The sequence below is a fragment of the Catharus ustulatus genome, chromosome 9 (genome assembly GCF_009819885.2).
Source record: "Catharus ustulatus isolate bCatUst1 chromosome 9, bCatUst1.pri.v2, whole genome shotgun sequence".
Lineage (NCBI taxonomy): Eukaryota > Metazoa > Chordata > Aves > Passeriformes > Turdidae > Catharus > Catharus ustulatus.
Window position 1 is genome coordinate 19,086,382 of NC_046229.1, and position 21,186 is coordinate 19,107,567.

The 21,186-nt window shown below is 35.4% G+C and overlaps 1 protein-coding gene across 5 annotated transcripts in view; it reads left to right on the forward strand.

Annotated features, from left to right (window-relative positions):
- Positions 1–20,042, forward strand: part of PTBP2 (polypyrimidine tract binding protein 2) — a 47,457-nt gene extending 27,415 nt beyond the window's left edge. For 2 of the 5 annotated variants that reach the window (XM_033067461.1, XM_033067466.1), the window contains 9 exons: positions 1,813–1,977; positions 2,051–2,161; positions 8,693–8,888; positions 14,266–14,420; positions 15,842–15,875; positions 16,327–16,419; positions 16,806–17,022; positions 17,125–17,202; positions 17,337–20,042. In XM_033067461.1, coding sequence (XP_032923352.1) covers positions 1,813–1,977; positions 2,051–2,161; positions 8,693–8,888; positions 14,266–14,420; positions 15,842–15,875; positions 16,327–16,419; positions 16,806–17,022; positions 17,125–17,202; positions 17,337–17,469 — 1,182 coding nt within the window. In that variant the 3' untranslated portion in view covers positions 17,470–20,042. The remainder of the gene's footprint in view (positions 1–1,812; positions 1,978–2,050; positions 2,162–8,692; positions 8,889–14,265; positions 14,421–15,841; positions 15,876–16,326; positions 16,420–16,805; positions 17,023–17,124; positions 17,203–17,336) is intronic. The other 3 variants (XM_033067462.1, XM_033067463.1, XM_033067465.1) reach the window with 3 other exon arrangements.
- The last annotated feature ends 1,144 nt before the right edge of the window (positions 20,043–21,186 follow it).

Here is a 21,186-nt window from a genome sequence, read left to right on the forward strand (position 1 = left end):
GAGCTGGTTCTGAATAAACAGTTTGGAAAGGTACCATTTTTAATTTTCATTTCAATTTTATAATTCTATGAAAATTCTTTTCCTATGAGACATCATAACATGGAGAGGAGCATTTAAGCTGATATACAACAAGTATCTCTTAGTGCATTATCAAGACGCAGGAGAGTTGAGAGTAGAATGGCCTCTAACTGTGCTTCTTTTTAAGCATTAGCCTGCCATAAATGCATGGGTTTATTCCTTCTGCACAGATACTGCAACATTTAAAAATAAATGTACTTTGGGTGGTATATCTGATCTTTTGAAGTTAGTTTCAGATTTTCAAAAACAAGAGAAAAGTGTTAGATACTTCTTAAATGTCTTCAAATTGGCTACTTATATATGATGCTTGATATTTGAACTCGTTTGACAAAATACTCATAAGAATTTTAATATTTACCATTGTTTAGTCCTGTATTCCTTCATGTACTCACATTAATTTTAATGGAATGAAAAATGATGTGTAAGTACAGATGGAGAGTGCTGACAAGGGTCGTTTGTTCAAATTGGCTTCAGGAGTTGTAGTTCATTGGGTTATACAGTTTAAGCTTTTCCAGTCACTGTAAGGACAGACATATAATTGATATGTACTTATAGAAAGAGTAGGAAATAATTATGCAATTCAGCCAAGCATCTGGCCATCTTGAAAGATGTGTTTCATATATTAGGGAAAAGAAGTGTAATCAAAAGACATTTTTATACAGTTAAAGTAATTAATGTTAAATGTAGAGGTAAATTTTGTTTTCCCAGCTGGTGTTCACCAGGTCTTTTTTTTTTTTCCCACTTTCCTTATTCATTGATTTGTTTCAGTATGAGGAGTATCATGTAAGTTGAGACATGAAATTGTGTAGTATCTCTAATACCTTTAAAATATGCAGTATGCATTATTATGATGGTTATTATTTTTACCTGGCATGCTCACTTGTCTCTCTTGTTTTGTATTGTTTTGCTTCATAAGGCAACGATGAAAGTATTAAATGGAACCCCTTTTTTCTGCACTTTTTCTTTCTCAGAAAAAGACCTCTAATATTTCTGATAATGTCAGTTTTGGCAGTGGAAGTAGTTACATAGATGTGTGTTTTTGTGGCATCATCGTGTGGTTACCTTTGAATTTCTAAAATCCTGCTTGTTTTTAAAAACAGAAAAAAACGTATATGGAGAGGATTTTGTTTTTCTTTTTATAAAAGAGGGTGGATAACAGACACCAGTTTGTTTACCTCTCTGGATACTGCTTTCTGATACTTGTTAGTCTTGTGTATTATTTATTGTGTTAAAAATGAAAACTTGAGGTGTTAGTTTAGCATTTTTTTTCGTACTAGAGCCTTATACATAATTAAAATGGCAGTGAAATGTTAGATGAGATACAGTCTTTTGAACATAAGATAAGTACCTCTGCTTTCTGTTGGGATTTTTCCTTGGTTGGTTTGTGGGTTGGTTTAGTTTTATTTCCTGTAGAAGAAAGAATCTTGAAACCTAAAAAATCCTCACTTTCTTTATCCTTGCTAGTAGAAAAATAAGCTTTCTACTAGAAAGACTGCTGTTGGTGCTGTTTGAAGCCCCTCCTTAATGTGACATAAGGATTAATTGATGTTTTTCTGTTGGCTCTTCTCACGGAGTCAGACTGCATTGCACTTAATGTTGTGTGATGTCTGTAGCTCTGAGTTTTAAATAAATAGACTATTTTGTGTTTCTGGAGTTAACTACATTAATATTTCAAATTGATTTCAAGCTATTGAAATATTAAGAAAATCTCTCTTCTGTCGTATTTTTTTTAAGCGGGCCCAAGCAGTTCTTCAGGCAGTGACGGCTGTGCAGGCATCAAACGCTCCCATTAGTGGGACCACTGTTAGTGAGAGTGCAGTGACTCCAGCTCAGAGTCCAGTACTTAGAATAATTATTGACAACATGTACTATCCAGTAACCCTGGATGTTCTTCATCAGGTAAGTCAAATTTCACTTGAGCTTGAACTGTATTGGGAGAAACAGATGTGTAAAACTGTACTGTTTTTGGCAGATATTCTCTAAATTTGGTGCTGTATTGAAGATAATCACATTCACAAAGAATAACCAGTTTCAAGCTTTACTGCAGTTTGGTGATCCAGTAAACGCACAGCAAGCAAAGCAAGTAAGTATTCCTGTACCCTCAGCATTTGTAAGATGTTGATCTAACAGTACTGCCATAACAATGTGTCATACTCCTCCACCACGTGTGTGAATTTTTTGAGATTAAAAAAAAATAAATGAAAGTTGTTATGTAATGTGTTGTTATACCTCATGAAACCAGTGTTTAATGATAGTATATTTATGGATACATCTAAACTATTTTTGACATTTGTATGAACAAATATTATAGTAATACTACACAGAGATGAAATAATATGCAAGACTGCAATAGTAAAAATGTCAACCAGAAGTAAGAATCTAGGATGTCATGGTGATGCATAATTAATTCACTGTAAGCTGCAAATTTAGTAACCCTACTGGATTGTTGTTGGTAGGTACTTTTAAGCATCCATACAAAGATGTGATTTGTGGATAAGTTACAGATTTGTGAAAGTATTTAGTTATAGTATCCTAAAAAAGAATCTAAATGTATTTGTAACCATAAATGCCCAGAAGAGAGAGTGCAGTTTACTCATGTGGCCAGACTGTGAAGAAGCTTTGCAGCAGTGATGGGTGAGCAGGATCTTGCTTTTGTTTTATAGGAAACTCTCCTATCCTGGATAGGAGAGGCAAGAACAGGTAACTGTTATATTCATTATAGCAGGAGACAGCCTATGGATAAATTATGGCAAAGATCAACAGCATGTCATCTAGACCAGATGGTTTGAATTAATTGAATGGGATATATTCACATTTGTGGCAGTAGAAAAGTTGAACCAAAGGGGAAGGTGAGATTTTTATTATTTTTATTATAATTTTGAAGAGATAAATGGAATTAATTTATATTTTCAAACCTTCACATTCAGTCTCAGTTTGAAGAAGGCTGATTAAAATTGATGTGCTGGTTAAGTGTTGCTTGGCAGCATAGAAAGTGCTTATTGGCTGTAGATGACAGACTAGCTGAGAACTTCACAAAAGTGGAAAGCTCACACCTCAGGCTAAGTTGGCAAATTTTTCTCTTAGTAGAGGAAAGACAAAAATGGGCTTAATTTTCTGTTGTAAAGAATAATAACTATTGAAATAAAGACTTCATTAAGTGGTGGAGGGTGGTCATTTTTGTCTCTATCACCAAGTGAAATACTGAGCATTGAGTAAAGAACTGTGAGATGGTCAAGACAGGGAATTACAAAAAATTAAACATGTTTTTAAAAAGCAGAGTCTGGTGCTATTGTCATTGCTGAGTCATGCTACTGAGGAAGAGAAGAGAGAGGAGATGATTTGTAGCTTGATTTATGGTGGTCCACTTTAAGATAATCTACTCCTGAAAAGCAGTCTGGAAATACTTGTAGATCTGGAACACAAATTAAGGATGTCCTTTTCAGAGTTGAAACAATATCACATATTAGATAATGCCTCAGTGTAGAGAGAGATGCAGATATATCACTGTACTGCCTAAGAATTTGTATGGATGGGATGGACCTTGCAGGTTTAATATGGTGGTACAGAAGCTAGATCATAACAAGTTCTGCAGAAATCAGTTGTAGACATTTAGATTTGTAATTGAAATATTTTATAAATAGTTGGATGCTAAATGTGTTTGTTACAGAAGACTGTAATTCAGGCTTGACTTGTGTTTGAAAGCCATTTTTGCTTTTCTGATGCAAAGTATGGCATCAAGTGTTAAATCTTTTGACCTTGTTTTTTGAGTCATGTATATTATCAGGAAATTTAGTGGAAAAATGATGTCTGCAAAATGGACTCTAGTGATATGAGAATTATCAGTGTAATTCTAGAAATAGATTATGAAGAAGTTTCAAATGAAAGGATGGGGTATGTAAAAGTGTGAAAGGAATCTAAGAATCTCTTGCTGTTGGTCTTTAAAAAAACCCAGCAAGTATTTGTGTCTCCAGTTTCACATGTTTTGATTGGAGTGCCTGTTCACTTGTAGTAGCTTGTGTGTGAATGACTAAACTTCATTGAATAAGTGTCAGAGTGATGTTGGGGCCTTATTGTGAAATTGAAATAGTCTTAGGTTTATAGTTTTGTATTTTAACCAATCTGTGTGTAAATACACAAAATGTTAAGAGTAGTACCAGCTACTGTTATTAAAGGATGCTAAATTGGAAGGAAGGTTTGATTTCCCGACTATCCTCACAAACTAAATAGAGTAAAATACAGTTCTTGTGGTTAACCCACTGTGATTAAACATGAAGTGCCACCAGAAGAAAAATACCTAAAGGAAAGAAGCAGTCAGGTGATAGGAAAAAAGCCCCTTCAAATAATAATGTTTAAATACATCTGGAAGCAGTAACAAGATGATATGGTGGCTACTACCCAGTTGCATGGAGTTCAATATCAAACACATGGTAAAGGAGTAAAGTTTTCAATTTGTTTTCTGTCCAAGTTACTGTAGAAGATAATGAGGAAATTTCATTTTCCGGTGGCCCTCTTCACAGGAAATCAGCATGTGGGCTTAATAGAAATTGAAGACTTATTAAGGAAGTTAAGGAACAATTTTAAAAACTCAACTGGTCTAAGTACCAAGGAGAGATGCTATGCATTTGAAGGTTCTGAGAAAACAGTGACACTAACAAGAATGTGCAGTATGAAGCCCTGTGGGATCTCTTTTGTGATTTGAATGAGCAACTAGTGAGAAACCTGATTCCTGCTCCACTTGTTTTGTGAGAAACTCATTTCCTGAAAAAGTAGATAATGGCTCCACTGATACTTGTTTCATCAGGTTGGGTCATTATAGGTTCCTTGGGTGAAGACTGGGAACTGCAGGTTCTGCATAATGCAGCAGTCTATCCAGGGGTGGAGAATGTAACTGAGAATGGGCAAGAGTGGAGCACACTGAACTGCTGTGCTTCTGCTAATGAAGTTTTTGTCTGAAGATGTCTGTATTCTTATGGAGACATCCATAAGCATTAAAAATAGCATGTTTTCATTGTAAATGATCAGTGCTCTTAGCATGAGCAGCAGACTTAAATATTTGAACACCAGTAGTTTGGTATATTGTGGAGAAATGAGAGTGCTGGTGTTTCTGAGAGGCTGGCTAATTCAGAGCATTTCCTTCATGCAGATGTACTGGAAGTATTTTTGCTAAATCATGGATATTAACAGTTATTAATGACTCATCTATGGAAAATTAACTGAGGCTCATATGTAGTGCATGCCTGTCATCTTGACCCAGCACAGATTAAAAATCCCACTGGAGGTTCTGTTACAGTTGGTCAGTTGATCCTTCCTTAGCCCACAGGTGATTCAGAGATTCTGGTGAGTTTTGACTGCACGTGCCACCTTCCCAGTTGTTTTGACTCACGATTTCAGGGTACCTCTGTGCTGGTAGCAGTCTGCAAAAGATCTCTGCTAATCTACATTGCCCTAGAATACGTGATAGGAACTTCAGGTACTCACGGCAGAATGGAAGAAAAGACATCTCCAGATAGGATATTGAGCTGCAGGGCCATTACCCACTATTAGGCTCTTTTGGACATCTTTACTTCTAAGGGGCACAATCTATGCTCAGAAATTATAAGTAGTGTTCAGGTAAACAGGAAAGTGCTGGATTGTATTGTATCAGAAAGTTTAGGAAGTGCAGCAACAGATCCTTTGCACATAAAATATGTAAATTTTTGAGAATTGAGTGCATTTACATACACATTTTAGCCACAGAAACTTCTTGTATCTAAGACACTTGTCTCAAAAGAAATTACTGTCATTCAGGTGTATATCTGTAGAATGCTCTTGGGACACATCTCTCCCAAGAGGTACTTACCATATGACCTTCAGTTACTTTGAGGTACTTGTTTGAGCTGGAGTATGTTTTGTAAGTGTTGCATCCTTGGGTTTGAGGCTTTTTAATGCCTTTAGCTCTTAGGCCCTTCTGAAAATCTTGTTTGTTGGGTTTGCTGACACAGGCAAGATGAAGGATGGTACTCATATTTGTAGGAGGTCTCATGATTCTTGATCTCCTCGGTTTGGCCCATGTATGGTGTGGTATGGTATCAATATCACATGTGAAATAAATACTTGCAAGAACTTTCTTAGCAGTAGCTAGAGTTCTTGGAGATGATGTTTTATATGCACATTCACTAGCAGTGAATGGCTGGCGTCATTTTTTTTTCCCCAAGATGTCTGAGAGGAGCAGTGTTGGAGGGTTTGTTGTACATTCTTTTGCTATGCAGGTAAGAGCTTAGGACACACATTCACTTTTGTGACTTTAGGTATGAACAGTTAATCTGGAAAAAAGTGCTGGTTGGTGAGAATCTTTCTTGCACTGTTAGAGGTATATGATGCTGCTGATAGAGATGGTTGGGGTGAGGATTTATTTTGATTCTGGTGCTTGAATACTTTTCTAGAGTTTGACTCCAGTGCTTATTAAGAGTGCATCTCCTTCGTTTCTAGTTCAAAATGTTCTGTCTGCCCATTTGTCTCCCAACTACAAGGGATTTCTCTTGTGCAGTACCTTTTATGTGTACTTTTGGTCACTTTGATTTTGGCAGAAAGAGATTTTGCTGTTTCAGTAGAAGTTTTAGTTACTTAGCTAACTTTAAACATTGACTACTCTAGAAACTACAAATATATATATCTTGGTTTGCTACTTTTTAAGTCTAAAATATTTTCATCAACTTACCAGCTTTCTGCAAGTCACAAGTCAGTATTTCTACAGACTCCACACACAGGTAAAGTAGGAATCTTGATGGGTCCTGTGACCTGGACAAAGAATACAGCCTTTCAGCCTCATTCACACACAGTTTTCTTCATTATGGGAATGGGTGTTCCCTTGCTGGGCAGTGGCATTGTATTTGACAGTAAGGAAACACTGGCTGGATAATTTGGACATTCCTCTAATCCATATCTTAGTGCATTTTAGAAGGTAGGAAGTCTTCTAAAAGTGATGGCAGATTCTCACTATAAACTTTTTTAGGTGTAAGTGTTCAAGTGATAGTCTTTTCCCAAATACCAACAGAAGTCTTGGATTCTGCTTTGTCACCATGTATAAAAGAGCTAGCAAATTATGTATGCTGTAATGGTGGTGCCCACCACCACCCCAACAACACAGAATTAATTAGTTAAGCTTATTCTGCTTTTGCAATATTGTATAAAGCATTTTTAAGCTGAATTTCAAGCATAGAAGTTTTTCTTTAATTGCTGTTTGTTGATACAATGCTTAGATTTTCCAGTTTCTATAGTTTTTTTTTTAATGTGTTTTTAGAACTTCCAAGCTATGGTAAAATAATTATATTGACTTAGATACTCTTTTACATTGACTGGTAGTGGTGGTAGTTCTTTTAAGTGGTTTCATGAGCCCTGGAGATGTCAGGTGTGATAATACCTTTTGTGAGGACTACCTTGGCCCAGGCCTAGCAGCAGAAGGGTGTCTGCAAGATGTTCAGTTTCCAGATGCATCACTGTGAAAATAGCAGGCACACAAGGTTTGTGCAGTGCTTAACTCTAAATAGTAAACCCTACCAGAACCTGAATGTTTTGGCAAGTATACTGCAGATGTAACCCTAACTGCAAGAGCTAGCTCAGGTCCAGAAGTGGTACATTTCAGCCTAAAATTTCAGTCCAAACATTGAAATAAAATAATCTGTGTATTTGAAATTTTGCTTTATTTTTTTCAGTGTGTGTGTATATATATACACATATATATATCTATATCTATCTTTATATTTAGCATAATGTCTTGATTGAATGCTAATTTTTAAGATGAGCTGGATCTTCACTTCCTAGCATTCCCTAAGAATTGAACTGATGTTGTTACAGAAGTTTCCATAATTTTAAGTCTCTCATATTTAATTGGGAGTGCTTCTAGTGAAAGGAAGATCTGCCCAAAATGTAAATGGACTCAAATCCAGGTATTGACTTGCCTGGTGGATAATGGAGATGGAGGAAACATACATATGTGTATATGTATGTTGGGTGTTTTTAAAGTGTTTTCATAGACTACTACGTATCATGTTAATAGGCATTCTTTCAGAAGTACCAATTAATTGTGAAAATGGGATTTCTAAAAAAATAATATTAGTAGTATCAGGTTAGAAGATAAAGTTGGTTTCCTCTCAGTTTTGGCACTAATTTCCTTTAAGGGGAGAAGGAAAGCATGCAGGAATAATGTATATACTATGCCTTAACAGGTGGCAGTCTAAATGGTACTTAAGTCTAGATTTTTTTTTTTCCTCAGTTGATTTTTCCATGTAAGATTCTTTTTTTTTTCTTTGAGAAATATATTTGGCATTATATCTGAATTTAAACTGTGCTCTGGAATGCAGGTTAATTAGCTGTATTCAACAGACAGAATTTAAGTTTGACAGTGTTAAAATGTCCCTTGCCACTTTAGTGCCTGCAGCCAGTTTTTAGGTGAGAAGGGAACATCAAGCTTCCTGGAGTCATGCTAATAGGTTAATGCATTTTGTTTGGTTGCAAGCTAGACAGTAAGATAGATAAATGTCTATACACTGGCTTTGTTTAAAATAACCAAAAACTTCAGCCTTGTGCAACCAACTGGTATTGCGTGTCTTTTAAGTAAACTGATCTTTTTTTTCAGGCCTTAGATGGTCAAAATATTTATAATGCTTGCTGTACCCTACGAATTGATTTTTCCAAATTGGTGAATTTGAATGTCAAGTACAACAACGATAAAAGCAGGGACTACACTCGTCCTGACCTTCCATCTGGTGATGGACAGCCAACGCTGGACCCAGCTATTGCTGCAGCATTTGCAAAGGAGACCTCTCTTCTAGGTATGGTGTTGACATTCTTCTTCTGTATTGCAAAGCCACTTCATGAAAATATTCATTGATCCTTCTAACCAATTACAGTAGTCTCCAAAGGCCCATTCAGGGTTTAGTTTGTAAGAAACTTAACAAGATATGCATGATTTCTTCATCCTGATGATTACTTGTAATATCAGATTATGAAACTAACATTTTGCTGGTTTCCTTCAAAGAGGAAAAGTTATGCTCTTTGCTTAAAATACCTAAACTTTATGGTGCTACCTGTAGTTTCTGTGAATAAAAGAAAAAAATAATGTGTAGTTGCACGTCTAGTGCTGAGTTACATGGGTTCTATATGCCGTGTCAGCCTTTCAGTTTGTCAGAAGTTGGGGAAATGATCTGAGAAGGGTGGAGATAGATATATCTTCTGACTATTACCAAAATAATCAATGCATACTCCTACTCCTGTCAAATTGGTTTTTGGTGAGAACACCTTTCACTCTTTAAAATGTAATAGCACTCAAATATAGAATCATTACTTTTATAAAAACTGATATATTATGTTGTGATCATTGTTCTTCCCACGTAGTCGTCTTATTTTTTTCTTTCATAATTTCCCATTTTTGTTCTGGAGGAAGCATAAGAACAACATAGATTTCATGGTTTTTTGTGCAGTTTGGGCCAAACTGCAGTAAGTTCGAGTTAATATAGGAAAGAAGGGCCTCTGTTCTCTGTTATGAAAGATAGAAGGCACTTAATGAATGATGTGAGCCCAGGAAGAGGTGACTTGTAGCTAGGGCTACTGAATGTTGTGCTGTATTTGCCCCTTTTCTGAAATCAGGTTACTTGAAGGGATACGTTTCATATCTAGTTGTAAAGTACACACAAAGCCAATTCCCCCAAATTCCAGAGCGCTTGACTTTACATTTCCAGTATCATTTGCAGTTACAGCAGAAGTTTTGAGAAGTAAAAAATACTGTAAGAATCTGAAGTGTCAAGAAAAAACTGTCTAAAGTTTACTTTCTTTTTTCTCCTTTAACTTCCCATAATTTAAAAATTGAAATCTCTCTTTTCATGCTTCAGTTGGGAAGGGGATGAGTGTTCATGTAGAAGTTTGACACCATAGAGATGAATGCTGTGGGAACACCCTTGAGGCAATCAGTAATTCTTTTGTCAGCCTGTAATGACTAGAATGTAGACATGGGGCTATAGTATGAGTAGTAAATAGACAAAAGCAAAGCTGCTTATTAATGAGACCCACAATATTAGGGATTTAGGAGAGAGTAAAGATTCATGAGTTATAAAACAGTGCCAAATGCAGTTACTTATGTAACTCCAGTTCTGACATTTTCCTGAATCCTAAGAAGTTGATTTCTAGTCTCAGGCTTACTAATGTATTTCTTTGTATATAATACTTACAGTATGCATCAAATTAACAGGTTTCATTTGCTTGGCCTGGTGAAATCACACTATGTGGATGCTTGCATCATTGCATTACTGTGGATATATTTAACTGGGATTACTGTATTTTTCTGCAGGTATCCAAGTGCCTTTAGTGGGCTTTATGATCTACTGTTTTAGACCTGAAATTTACTTAGATACTGTGATTTTTGTCTGCAAAACTACAGAGTTTTCTAACATTTTTGTTTTAATCGCTCATTATTAATGTTAAATATTCTAATTTGTACTCCTTGGGTGGGCTTTCATACACACACTGTTTTTCCAAGCAGTAGAAAAAGAAAAGGTGCACAAGCTAAGTGACTTCTACTGCAGCTGTGAAACATTTTCAGAGCATTGCTGAAGTCAGTCACATTTATTTTGATGAACAGTGGAGATTTTATATCATGTTGGCTTTTTCTTGTGTAAAAAGAGTAATTGTTTCAAAAGAGTCTTAAGGAAGCTGGGTGCGTTTTCTACTCTTCTAGTGGCCAGTTGGGTGAGCTTGGTATATTGTTAACTCTTCATCCTCTGTCAAACGGGGATGGTTAGTACAGGGATTTTGTTGTTGTTGTTATTGTTCATTTTTTTTCTAGTTACCTTTTTACTGTTTTTACAGAATTTGAGTTCTACAGCTGAAAAGCTTTGCAAAAAGACTCCATAGTGCTGTTGGTGCCTTAGTCATTAGGACAGTTGTTAAAATGAGAATGGTGCTTGTTTGAGTATGGAAGAACAGGATTCTCATTCTGGGCTGCTTGCTGTGTGAAAAGGGACAAAACATAAATTATATAAATTAGAGGACAAAGGATAGAAAAATACAAAAAGAATGGATGCTTGTGCATACAATTTATAGCTGCCTTTATTCAGGTACTCGAAAGAAGGGTAGGAAGACTTAAAAGTTCAGAGACTCATGGAGGTTGGCAAACTCTGATATGTTAAGTATGGCGGGATGATAACAGCAGCCTTCCTCCTAATTTTTTTTCATCTTAATGTTTATTTCCTTCTGTTTGATACAGAATTTCTTTCTGTAATGTTGATAAAAATGTCTTCAGCATATGCTCGTGTCTGCTGTGCCTTGTTCACATGTGATTCTCAGCGGGCATATTTCCCCATGAAGGAGTAGAGCTCCATTTTGAGTTCAGTGTGTTCTTCTTCAAGTTCTTTTGTATGCTCAAAAAGAATGCCACAAGATGGACCTGTGGCACTCTTGTAAAAATTCTTGCTGTAGCTGATCTTCTATATGCGTATCATGAGATTGTCGACAGAAAACTTTTAGTTGTTGGCTTTCTAAGACTGTACTGTAATCCATATATCAAAAGTGAGATTTAGGTTCAACACAATTTTGTGGTTTGAGTTTTAGTGACAGGATGTAAGTCTTGGTGCTTCAATCTGCACTAATTTCAAACCAAAGATAACCTCTGGTTTTGGGTGAAGTTAATGCTCCACTTGAGTAAATGTAACTTTATGATGTAACTCTTGTAGCTTTGTAAGCTGTTAAGCAGAGATGTTAAACTGCTGTTAAGCAGAGATATTAAACTGCTGTCTTCCCCAAAGCCCTAAGAGGCAGGACAGGAGCTGGTCAGTACAAGCAGATGGTGATTACTTGACATAGAGCTACGAAAAGGATTCATAACAGGTTCATAAAACCCAGTTCTGGGTCAGCTTTGCTTACCTGCAGTAAGATGATTACTAGTGTCTGTGGTTTTCACAGAAGTTGATCATATATTTTTAGCATAGCTTCAGTTTGCCTACTATGAAAATGGCATTAGCAATATGCATTTCAGAAGTCACGCAAAAGGATAAGGTGAGAGGGAATAAATAATGTGACATGTTGTATTTTAACTTCATTGAGGAGTCCTCAAAAGGCTGGAAAAAAGGTATATAAGATTTGTATATTTTCATTAATACCCTGAAAAAAACAAAAGCCTGTTATTTGTACTAGTTCTAAGTAGTTTCATACAAGTCCTAAACAGCGTGTTACATGGTAGCATTTTCATAATAAAAACTCTTTATTTTTATTTATTAAAAAACATTTAATTGCTTAAATCAGAATGGCAAGTCGAAGTATAGTGAGGACTGTAGACCAAAAATTCTGTTCCACAGCTATTTGCTGTGGCTTTGTAATTTGTCTGACCTTTTCAAAAAATGAGATCTATGTGTGCTAAGTAATCAGTTAAAAACATATCAATCAAATAGATGATCTAGCCTGTATGCATCATCACTCATCCATCTACTACAACCTCACCTGTGATAAAATAAGGTTTTGGAAATCTTTGAGACTGTAAATTGGACAATATTCAATGAGTGTTTTTTGAAAGAAGGAGAAAATTACTAGCAAATGAAATGAGCTGGTTTCAAATAAATTATCAGAGGTATTTTTTTTCTTTTTTTTCTGTTTTTTACCTCACATATGGAACAATAGACATAGTCTCCCTCCTCTTCTTCACACCCCCCCCCCCCCAAAAAAAAAAAAGAGTTAGAGACGTCACAGAAGAAAAATTTGGGATAAACAACAGCTGTATTGTACTGAACCACAACAAACAAAATATTTTGTGTAAGGACTAATTAAAATAGCAAATATGCTATATGTTACTCACAGTTTAGTTACTTTTTGAATATTACAGCTGGAAATACGTTGTTGTGCGTAGGGCTCACACAGCTTTATCCCTTGCTGTCAGTGCTGGTATAATTTGTTAGCACTTGCCACTAATGCCCCATTTTTGAGATCCTAGCTGACAATTTTGAAGGATAATAGTTGAAAATATTTCATAGGTATGGTGTTAAATTAGTAATTGTTTTTTAACTTCTTCAGTGGAACCAAAGAATGTCCTTGGGGGAGTCTGATGCTGTGAAGAATTTTGCCTTTTAAAGTATGAGTTACTTGGCTGTGCTGTGCCCAGCTATGGAAGGAACCATAAAAACTTCACTAGTCTTCTTTAGATTCCTTTATTCCTAAAATTACAGGACTGACTTAAAGTTTCTCAGGTTAGGGAGAGATGTCTAGATGTACTCGAAGACTGGATATGCTCTAGTAAGACCTGGTAGCTTGACATTTTCTAAAACTTAAGTGATTGCTATTGACCTAGTATAAAATGAGTTGTATTTCCTTCAGGTGGGGATCTGTCACCCCTTACTGTCCTGGAAAAGTATTTTGATACATCAGTGCTCTTTTCCCAAACCCTGCAGGATGTGCAAGTAGAATGTTGATCAAATAGGATAAAGGTGTTCTTATATAAACTATATATAGTGAATATGTATCACAAGAACCTTTCCTGAATCCTGGGAGTAGCACACTCAGCTCATACCTCAGTGACTGGAACAGACAAAAGCAGTGTTTCTCTGTGGGGTCTGGGTTTCCTTGCAGAAGAAAATGTAAAAGCACAGCTGAAGCTTTAGCTGAGGGTAGCATGCTTCTTCAGGTGACTGAATTACTGAAGCCACAGAGGATGCTGAATCTTGATTTAGAGGGCTGCCTCCCCCCCTCTTTGTGCCAAGGCTGTGAGCGATGTGTAAACCTCGTCACATGGCCAACTGCTCTGTTGGGTACTTAGTCAAGCACCAAGGTGAAGTGAGGAATGTCTCTGAAATGATGATGGGAAATAAGGATGTAATGATGCAGAGAGCACAATTAATGTTTATTCTTGCTGATTACTCAACATTCACTTTAGACCATCTTGATAAACTAGAGACTTCAAGCATTTTGGAGTGCAGTGGAAACAGTTTTGCTGCACAATAATGGTTATTTGAATATTCTTACACCTCATAACTTTGCAGACTTGATCTGAAAAACATTTTCTACATTTCTCTTACATGAATTTACCAACCCATTTCACAACCTGTTGGATGACTTTATAGTGGGATTGTCTGCTCTGTAGAGTGGTGTATGCAGCACTAGTACTGATGTAGAAACTTTTTTTTTAAAACGACTTGTGTGTGTTTCGTAAAATATGCTTTATTTTAAAATTAGGGCTTCCTGTTGCAGCTGTTCCAGGAGCTCTGAGTCCTTTGGCTATTCCAAATGCTGCTGCTGCAGCTGCAGCTGCTGCTGCTGGCCGTGTGGGAATGCCTGGAGTTTCAGCTGGTGGCAATACAGTCCTCCTGGTTAGCAATTTAAATGAAGAGGTAAGTGAAACAATTTTACTTTTTTTTCCCTCCTCTCTTTAGTCACACTTCATTTGTCAGTATTTTATAATTTCTTTGCATTTGGCCTCTTATATTTGGATTTTAAGCTCAAAGTATTTTTTGCTGTTTTTTTAATAATCCCCAAAGCTTATTTTAAGGATAGTGTTTAATACATTTTTTTCGTAGGTAGCTAACAACTTAAAATATCCTTTGACAGTCAGCTACCTCTTTTTTTTTTTTTTTTTAAGAAAAATTTGGTAACTACATGTTTGAATACCACCTGTTCTTTCTTTTGTAACTGTAAATTCATGTAAACTAGAATTTCTGTTTTGTTTCTAATTGTTTGCTGTTTCATTTCATGCTTGTATCTCACATTTTTGAGTCTTAATTTATGTGAACTACTCTAACACATTTTTCTTTGAAGGTTCTCCCAAAGATCTTGACGAGGCACTCTTCCAGTCTCTCTTAGTAATTTTTTTTTCTTTGCAGTTACTCATTTGTCTAAAAAAAAAAAAATAGTGGCAAAGCATTTTCACCTTAACTGTATCTTTCTTGCTAACTCTGAAACCTAAAGGGGTTAATTTAGTTTTGCATTTTTACTGTCCTTTACATTTATTTTGATGGCTGTGAAAGCTGGTATGAAATGTGGGAAGTTTGTATCAGTCTAGCTGTTCCATTTTTAACTGGCCTCTGTCACTGTAAATCATTAAGCTTTTTTTATCATCTAGCACTATTTTGTCATCCACAGTCTTGCATGTTAAAATGTTTTAGATCAGAGTGCCATTTTGAAAGATATTTTGCCTGCATTTCATAACCAGCCATGCTTACGCAGTTAAAGTTTAAATTTTAAAATTTCTATTGCATGCTTTTTTTAATTTATTTTCATGTTGAGATGAAATGCTGTAGTTTACTCTTGATATGAATGTACTTTACCCATATTTGTCTTGGGTGACTACATTTTACTCAGTTTTTCTTGTACAGTACATAAACCAACCATTTTCTGACCAAATTCCTGCATTTCCTATGTACTGACCTATATTTTATTTTTTTTTTGTTCCCCACTTCCTTATTTTTTTTTCTTCTGCATTGCTGTATTCCCTCCCCCATTTCATCCTCTTCCCTGTGTGTTCAACTTCCCTTTCCTTGTCTTTACCCAAATTCCCATGCCCTTCCCTGTCTTACCCTTCTCCTCGTCTTTGTCTACGTTCCCTGTCTTCATTCCCTATGTTCATGCTTCTGTGCTTGAACAAAATGTTCCTCGGACCAACTTGCCCCAATTAACCGCCTTGAAACCATGATCCATGACCACCTCACCATTCTGCGGGAACCACCCTTCGTTATGGATGATCTGTTCATCTCCGCTCTTCCTCGACTCTTCTCTCTTCTTGTCTTACGCTGCTTGCTCTTCTCTCCTTCTAAAGATGGTTACGCCCCAAAGTCTGTTTACCCTCTTCGGTATGTTATTGTTAGCACTATACTTTTATTATTGATTTGATTTTGTTTTTATGGTTTTTGTTTGGTTGTTTTTTGGTTTTTTTTGTTTCACCTTAATTCTTATTTGTAGCTAGCACTTTGGCTTAAAGTTGAATAGTAAATCTTTTGCTATTTTTCTTTTGCTGTTTAAATCTCTCCATAGACACAGATTTTCTTTTAATGCATGCTAATATATTTTGCATGGTCTTTAATTTTGTATCATTCACATAGCTTTGAGGGTTTATCAGAAATTATTCTTTTCAAAATTCACTATTCAAAATCTTTATCTCCTTTATTCATTCGTGAGTGTGTTGAGTTCGAGTGAGTGATCTTGTTGCTGTCTGAATGTTCCATTGATATGTCAAAATATATTACTTAGGTGGCTGGCTTTAAAATGAACTTTTTCTTTTGGGTTACTTTTGACTTTGAAAAGGTGTTTATGGTGATGTGCAGCGTGTGAAGATTTTATACAATAAGAAAGATAGTGCTCTTATACAGATGGCTGATGGAAACCAGTCACAGCTGGGTAAGATTAGTTTTCTGTTTATATTCCCATTAGTCTAAGTATTTGGAAATTAGGCTCTGTAAGATCAGGTGAACTAGATGTGTTTATATTTGTCAGTCTGTCTCTTATTCTGATTATCCACCAGATCCAAAATCTTTTTGCATGCACTTGTGTTCCAGAAGGTGTGCACCTAAATGAATACCCTAAATTAATTCAACAGTTAAATCAAATATGACGATCCTTAAATAAAATAAAATATTGACAAAGAGTCTGCAGATCTAGTTCTTGATCCAGTCCTTTAGCACACTGACCCTTTGATTTGCTTTAGTGTTTTTCTTCTTTGCTTGTGTCATGTACCACAAACTAGTGAAAAGTAGCACTCAGTTGAGTAAACTTGTCTTTTTCAGCCATGAGCCATCTTAATGGACAAAAAATGTATGGAAAGATTATTCGGGTTACCCTTTCTAAACATCAGACAGTACAACTACCTCGAGAGGGACTTGATGACCAAGGGCTGACTAAAGATTTTGGTAATTCGCCTTTGCACCGCTTCAAGAAACCTGGTTCAAAAAACTTCCAAAATATATTCCCTCCTTCTGCAACACTTCATCTGTCCAATATTCCGTAAGTGTTCACTGTCAGTAAGCTGATAACATTCATGTGAATCACAGCACACTGAACTGACTAATGATTTCCTGCTTATGCTTATTTTCTTCCTGTCTGTAGACCATCAGTAGCAGAAGAGGATCTACGCACATTGTTTGCTAACACTGGAGGCACTGTGAAAGCATTTAAATTTTTTCAGTAAGTACCTTTTCTGCACATAGCTCTAAAAAGAGAGTTTTGCAGCACATCTTAAGAAAAAGTGCATATCAGATAGCAAACATTAGGAGCAACCCTGTAGTGTTCAAGTTCCTAATTCCATTATTTTGTTTCAGAAGAGATCACAAGATGGCACTTCTTCAGATGTCAACAGTAGAAGAAGCTATTCAGGCTTTGATTGATCTTCACAATTACAATCTGGGAGAGAGTCACCATCTGAGAGTTTCTTTCTCTAAGTCAACTATTTAAAAAGGCAGATAGAGAATGAAGGTGTATTGCATTGTTTGGTGTTGTCACCTTTTGACTGTTCAGGAAAGTGGGGACCAGAGTTTGTCTTCTTTTTTTAATTTTTTTTCATGCTGTTATCATTCCTCAATTGTTTTAAAAATAAAAAAAAAGAAAAAAAAGAAAAAGGCAGTGATATTAACTGCTTTTCAACTGTTGTTTAGATAAACCATTGTTTTGTTTAAAAGATTTCAAGTTAATACCACATTTTTTCAACTTAGTTGACGTACGTGCCTTAAAAAGGAAAATTAGTACTGCTGGAATTGCATAACTAGTAAAAAGCAAATTTGGTTGTCTGGGGCACATTGTTACATGATAATTTAAATATGTTTAGGCAGGGGTGTGTAAAAAGGTTAAGTTTTTTTCTCCTGCTTGATAGATTGCTTTATCTACTGGCTTGTCACTTACTTCTCTTTTTAATTGGATAAATTGCATTATGCTGAAAAATGATTTTATTTGATTTTTGCTACTTTTTGCTTTGTGTTATTTTTTAAAAAAGGCCTTTTGTATTTCATTGTTCTGGTCTAGATTCAGTTATGAATGTAGGCATTAGTTAAAATTAACAAGGTACAGAATATTAATTTCTTAAAGGACAAAAAGTGACTTCTGTGACTTTAAGCCCTAAGTGAAAAGCATTGTGGAATCTTAACCTTTTTGTACACACTCTTGTGGGATGTATCATATAAATGTCAGCACTAAGTAATGTCTTGTTTGTGGCTGAATATTTTTCGTAGATGTTTTTGAAGTTGACATGACTTACGTGCATTTCAATATATATTGCCATCTTTAGTTTGTAATTAAGATATGGAATATGGTTGTGGATTTCTGAGCATGTACAGACTGGTCAAGCTAGTTCAGGAAATGGTGCATGTATTTTTCAATGATGAAGGAAGTTTGCTGCAAAAGCTTGCAGGAAATTTTGTGGCAGTTTTCTAAAACTGACAACCAGGTGGGACCAAAGTTTATGTGCCTTTAGTCTTAATTTACCTTGCATTGTAATATTCAGTTTTAATAAATCTATTCAGAATATTTTGTATTTAGAAATTGATCTGACTTTACTATAAACATGGCTCAGAATCTGCAGATCCAGTTAATTTGAAAGCAGTTCACTGACAGTCTGAACTGTTACCTTGATTCTGTTTAAATGACCAATACTTTTTGAAATTGATGTACTTAGTTTCAAGATTCATAGATTCTGTTATCTATGTAGAAAAAAGAAAGGTCATGTATATTTTCTATTAGTTGAGTTTTTACATCTTTAGAATTGTAAAATTCAGTATAGTTTGGAAGTGGCACAATTAAAAATTAATTTTCTAACAAAGTTGGGAGGTTTGATGGTTGTTTAATTTCATTTTGTGTGTACTCTGCTTACCTCTGTAGCATGCTCAATAAACACTTCTGTAGCTCTGTATTCACCTTTTCTGTCTTTCTCTGCTGCTTTCTATCTCTCCTCTTCTTTGTTTTTCACTTCTACTGTGCTTCTAAATTCATGTTTATTCTCGCCAGGGTGGGAAAAGCATAATATCAAAAACTACTATTTATGGCTTTTTACCATAAATCTGATGCTGTGAAAAATACCAGCTCTTTATTTCAGATAGTGACCCCTTTGCAGGCATATGTGCAAATTAAACATTTCCCACCCTGTTACAACTTACTGCTTTAAAGACATAACTTTTATTGTAGTTTGTTAGCTCTCTCTTTCTATCTTTTTAGTTTTTAAGCAGATTTATGCACTAATAGATCTCTCAGGTTTGCCATGCTCTCTTGCTGCAAGTTTCATCTTTCATTTTTTTTGTGTCTGCTAAAGATTTTCTACTAATCATACAGTACACTCATGAGTGAAAGTAACAAAGGATTTCACATGAGATCTGTGGACCATACATAGATACATTGAGAACCTCACCTTTTCAGAGTCACAGGTTCAAATGAATATTGGGAAGTTTGGGCACTTCAGTAGTTTTACTTTGTGTTACTTTGAACTGATAGTTGTGGGGTTTTTTTCCCTTTAGAAATAGGATTTTACACAGTTACCATTTAAGAGTAACTGAATGATCCTGGAGCATTTGGTAAAAGCTGTCGGTGTTCAGATCAAAGCATTTTTCAGTCACTTTTCCAGTACAACCACTGTAGATACATTGATGTCAGCATATTTGTCAGCTGATGCCTTCCTTTGGGTGGCTTTCAAATCAGTAAATAGCTGTCAGCTTTTGAAGGTCATGGTATAATGTAGGGGCTTGCATTAGTCTTAATACATTAAATAAAAAGCATTTTATCCAAATTACATCCAATATATGTTTTAAGTTATACTCCAGGTATTGCAGTGGTCGCCCAATCTGAAGTGCTGGTAGAATCCTATTCATACATACTCAAAGCTGTGAATCAGCATCTTTTTATGACTCGAGCACCCAAACGCACAGATGTGACTCTTTCCAATGATTTAGGCAGTAGTTAAGGGTCTGACTGAGCTATCTGTTACGTTTTTCATCTGTACAATATGATGTCCCATATTTTTCTAAAATAAAAGTGTGTCAGATTTCCTTTTGTGTATCAGAATGTGCTTGCGTGTTTCAACTAGAAATGTGAATTGAAATTTGCCATTCTGCGTGTTCAGCTTGTGCTGAATTATTTCCACTCTAAAATGTGTATCAGATAGCATACAGTGATTGCCATATGTGTAATTCTGAAATAACTGTAAACATCTGCACTGTCTGATTGTGTACAAATATAGGGGTTTATAAAAGGGTAACTTACATACTTCTTGCTAGGCTTATTTCCTTAAAAAGAAGTTGCTATACTTTTCTCATTTTGATAATTTCTGTGGCAAAAACCTCAAGGGAGAGAGTATATATTGGCTTTGACTTGTTATAAATTCAGCAGGTTTTATTATGAGGTTATATTTGTATCAGCCAAAATTAAAAGTAATGACAGTCATAATTGTCATGAAGGCATTTTTTATTAATCTGAAGAAAATCACTGTTCAGTTATGGATACTTAGTCTTTAAAGTGGTATCTTTTCAGAAAATACAGATTTAGTAATGTCCTAACTCCTAGAATTTCCAAAAACTTGTTTTTCATGAGATGGTACTGCATTTTGTATAGTAATTTGTACATTTTTGTTGTTATAAAATGTAAATAAGTTTCTGTATTTTTAGCTCTTCAGAATGTGAAAAGCATCACTTTTATTAAAATTTTACTAAAAATAAGATTCATGATTAACTTCTTACACTCAATGGAATGTGAGTTTTCAGATTGTTAGTAAAACTTTACCATAAGCATGGTGATTCTCCAAACTCCATTTCACATTTTTAAAATAATTGTGTTTTGTCAGAGGGCAGTTGCTGATTTTTATTTCTTTGTGTATTGTTACATTTTTCTCTGGTGGAGCAATGAAATTGGTTGGAGAAGTCCAAAAATGATTGATAAAAAAAAAAGTATCAGATAATGTTCAGTAGCGAATACAGTTTGTGAATGAAATAAACCAAAACCTTACAGTATTCTAACTAGAAACTGGGGGAAAACCTCAAAGCTAGGGGAATACTCTTAGAAATGTTTCTGTATATTGTGATTAACATAACAGTTCATACAACTATTTGTAGCTTGCCATTTTTAATGTTTGACATTAAGAATTAGTTTTGTAAGCCATCTTACAAAAACAGTTTCTTTGATTCATTATAAGTTTCC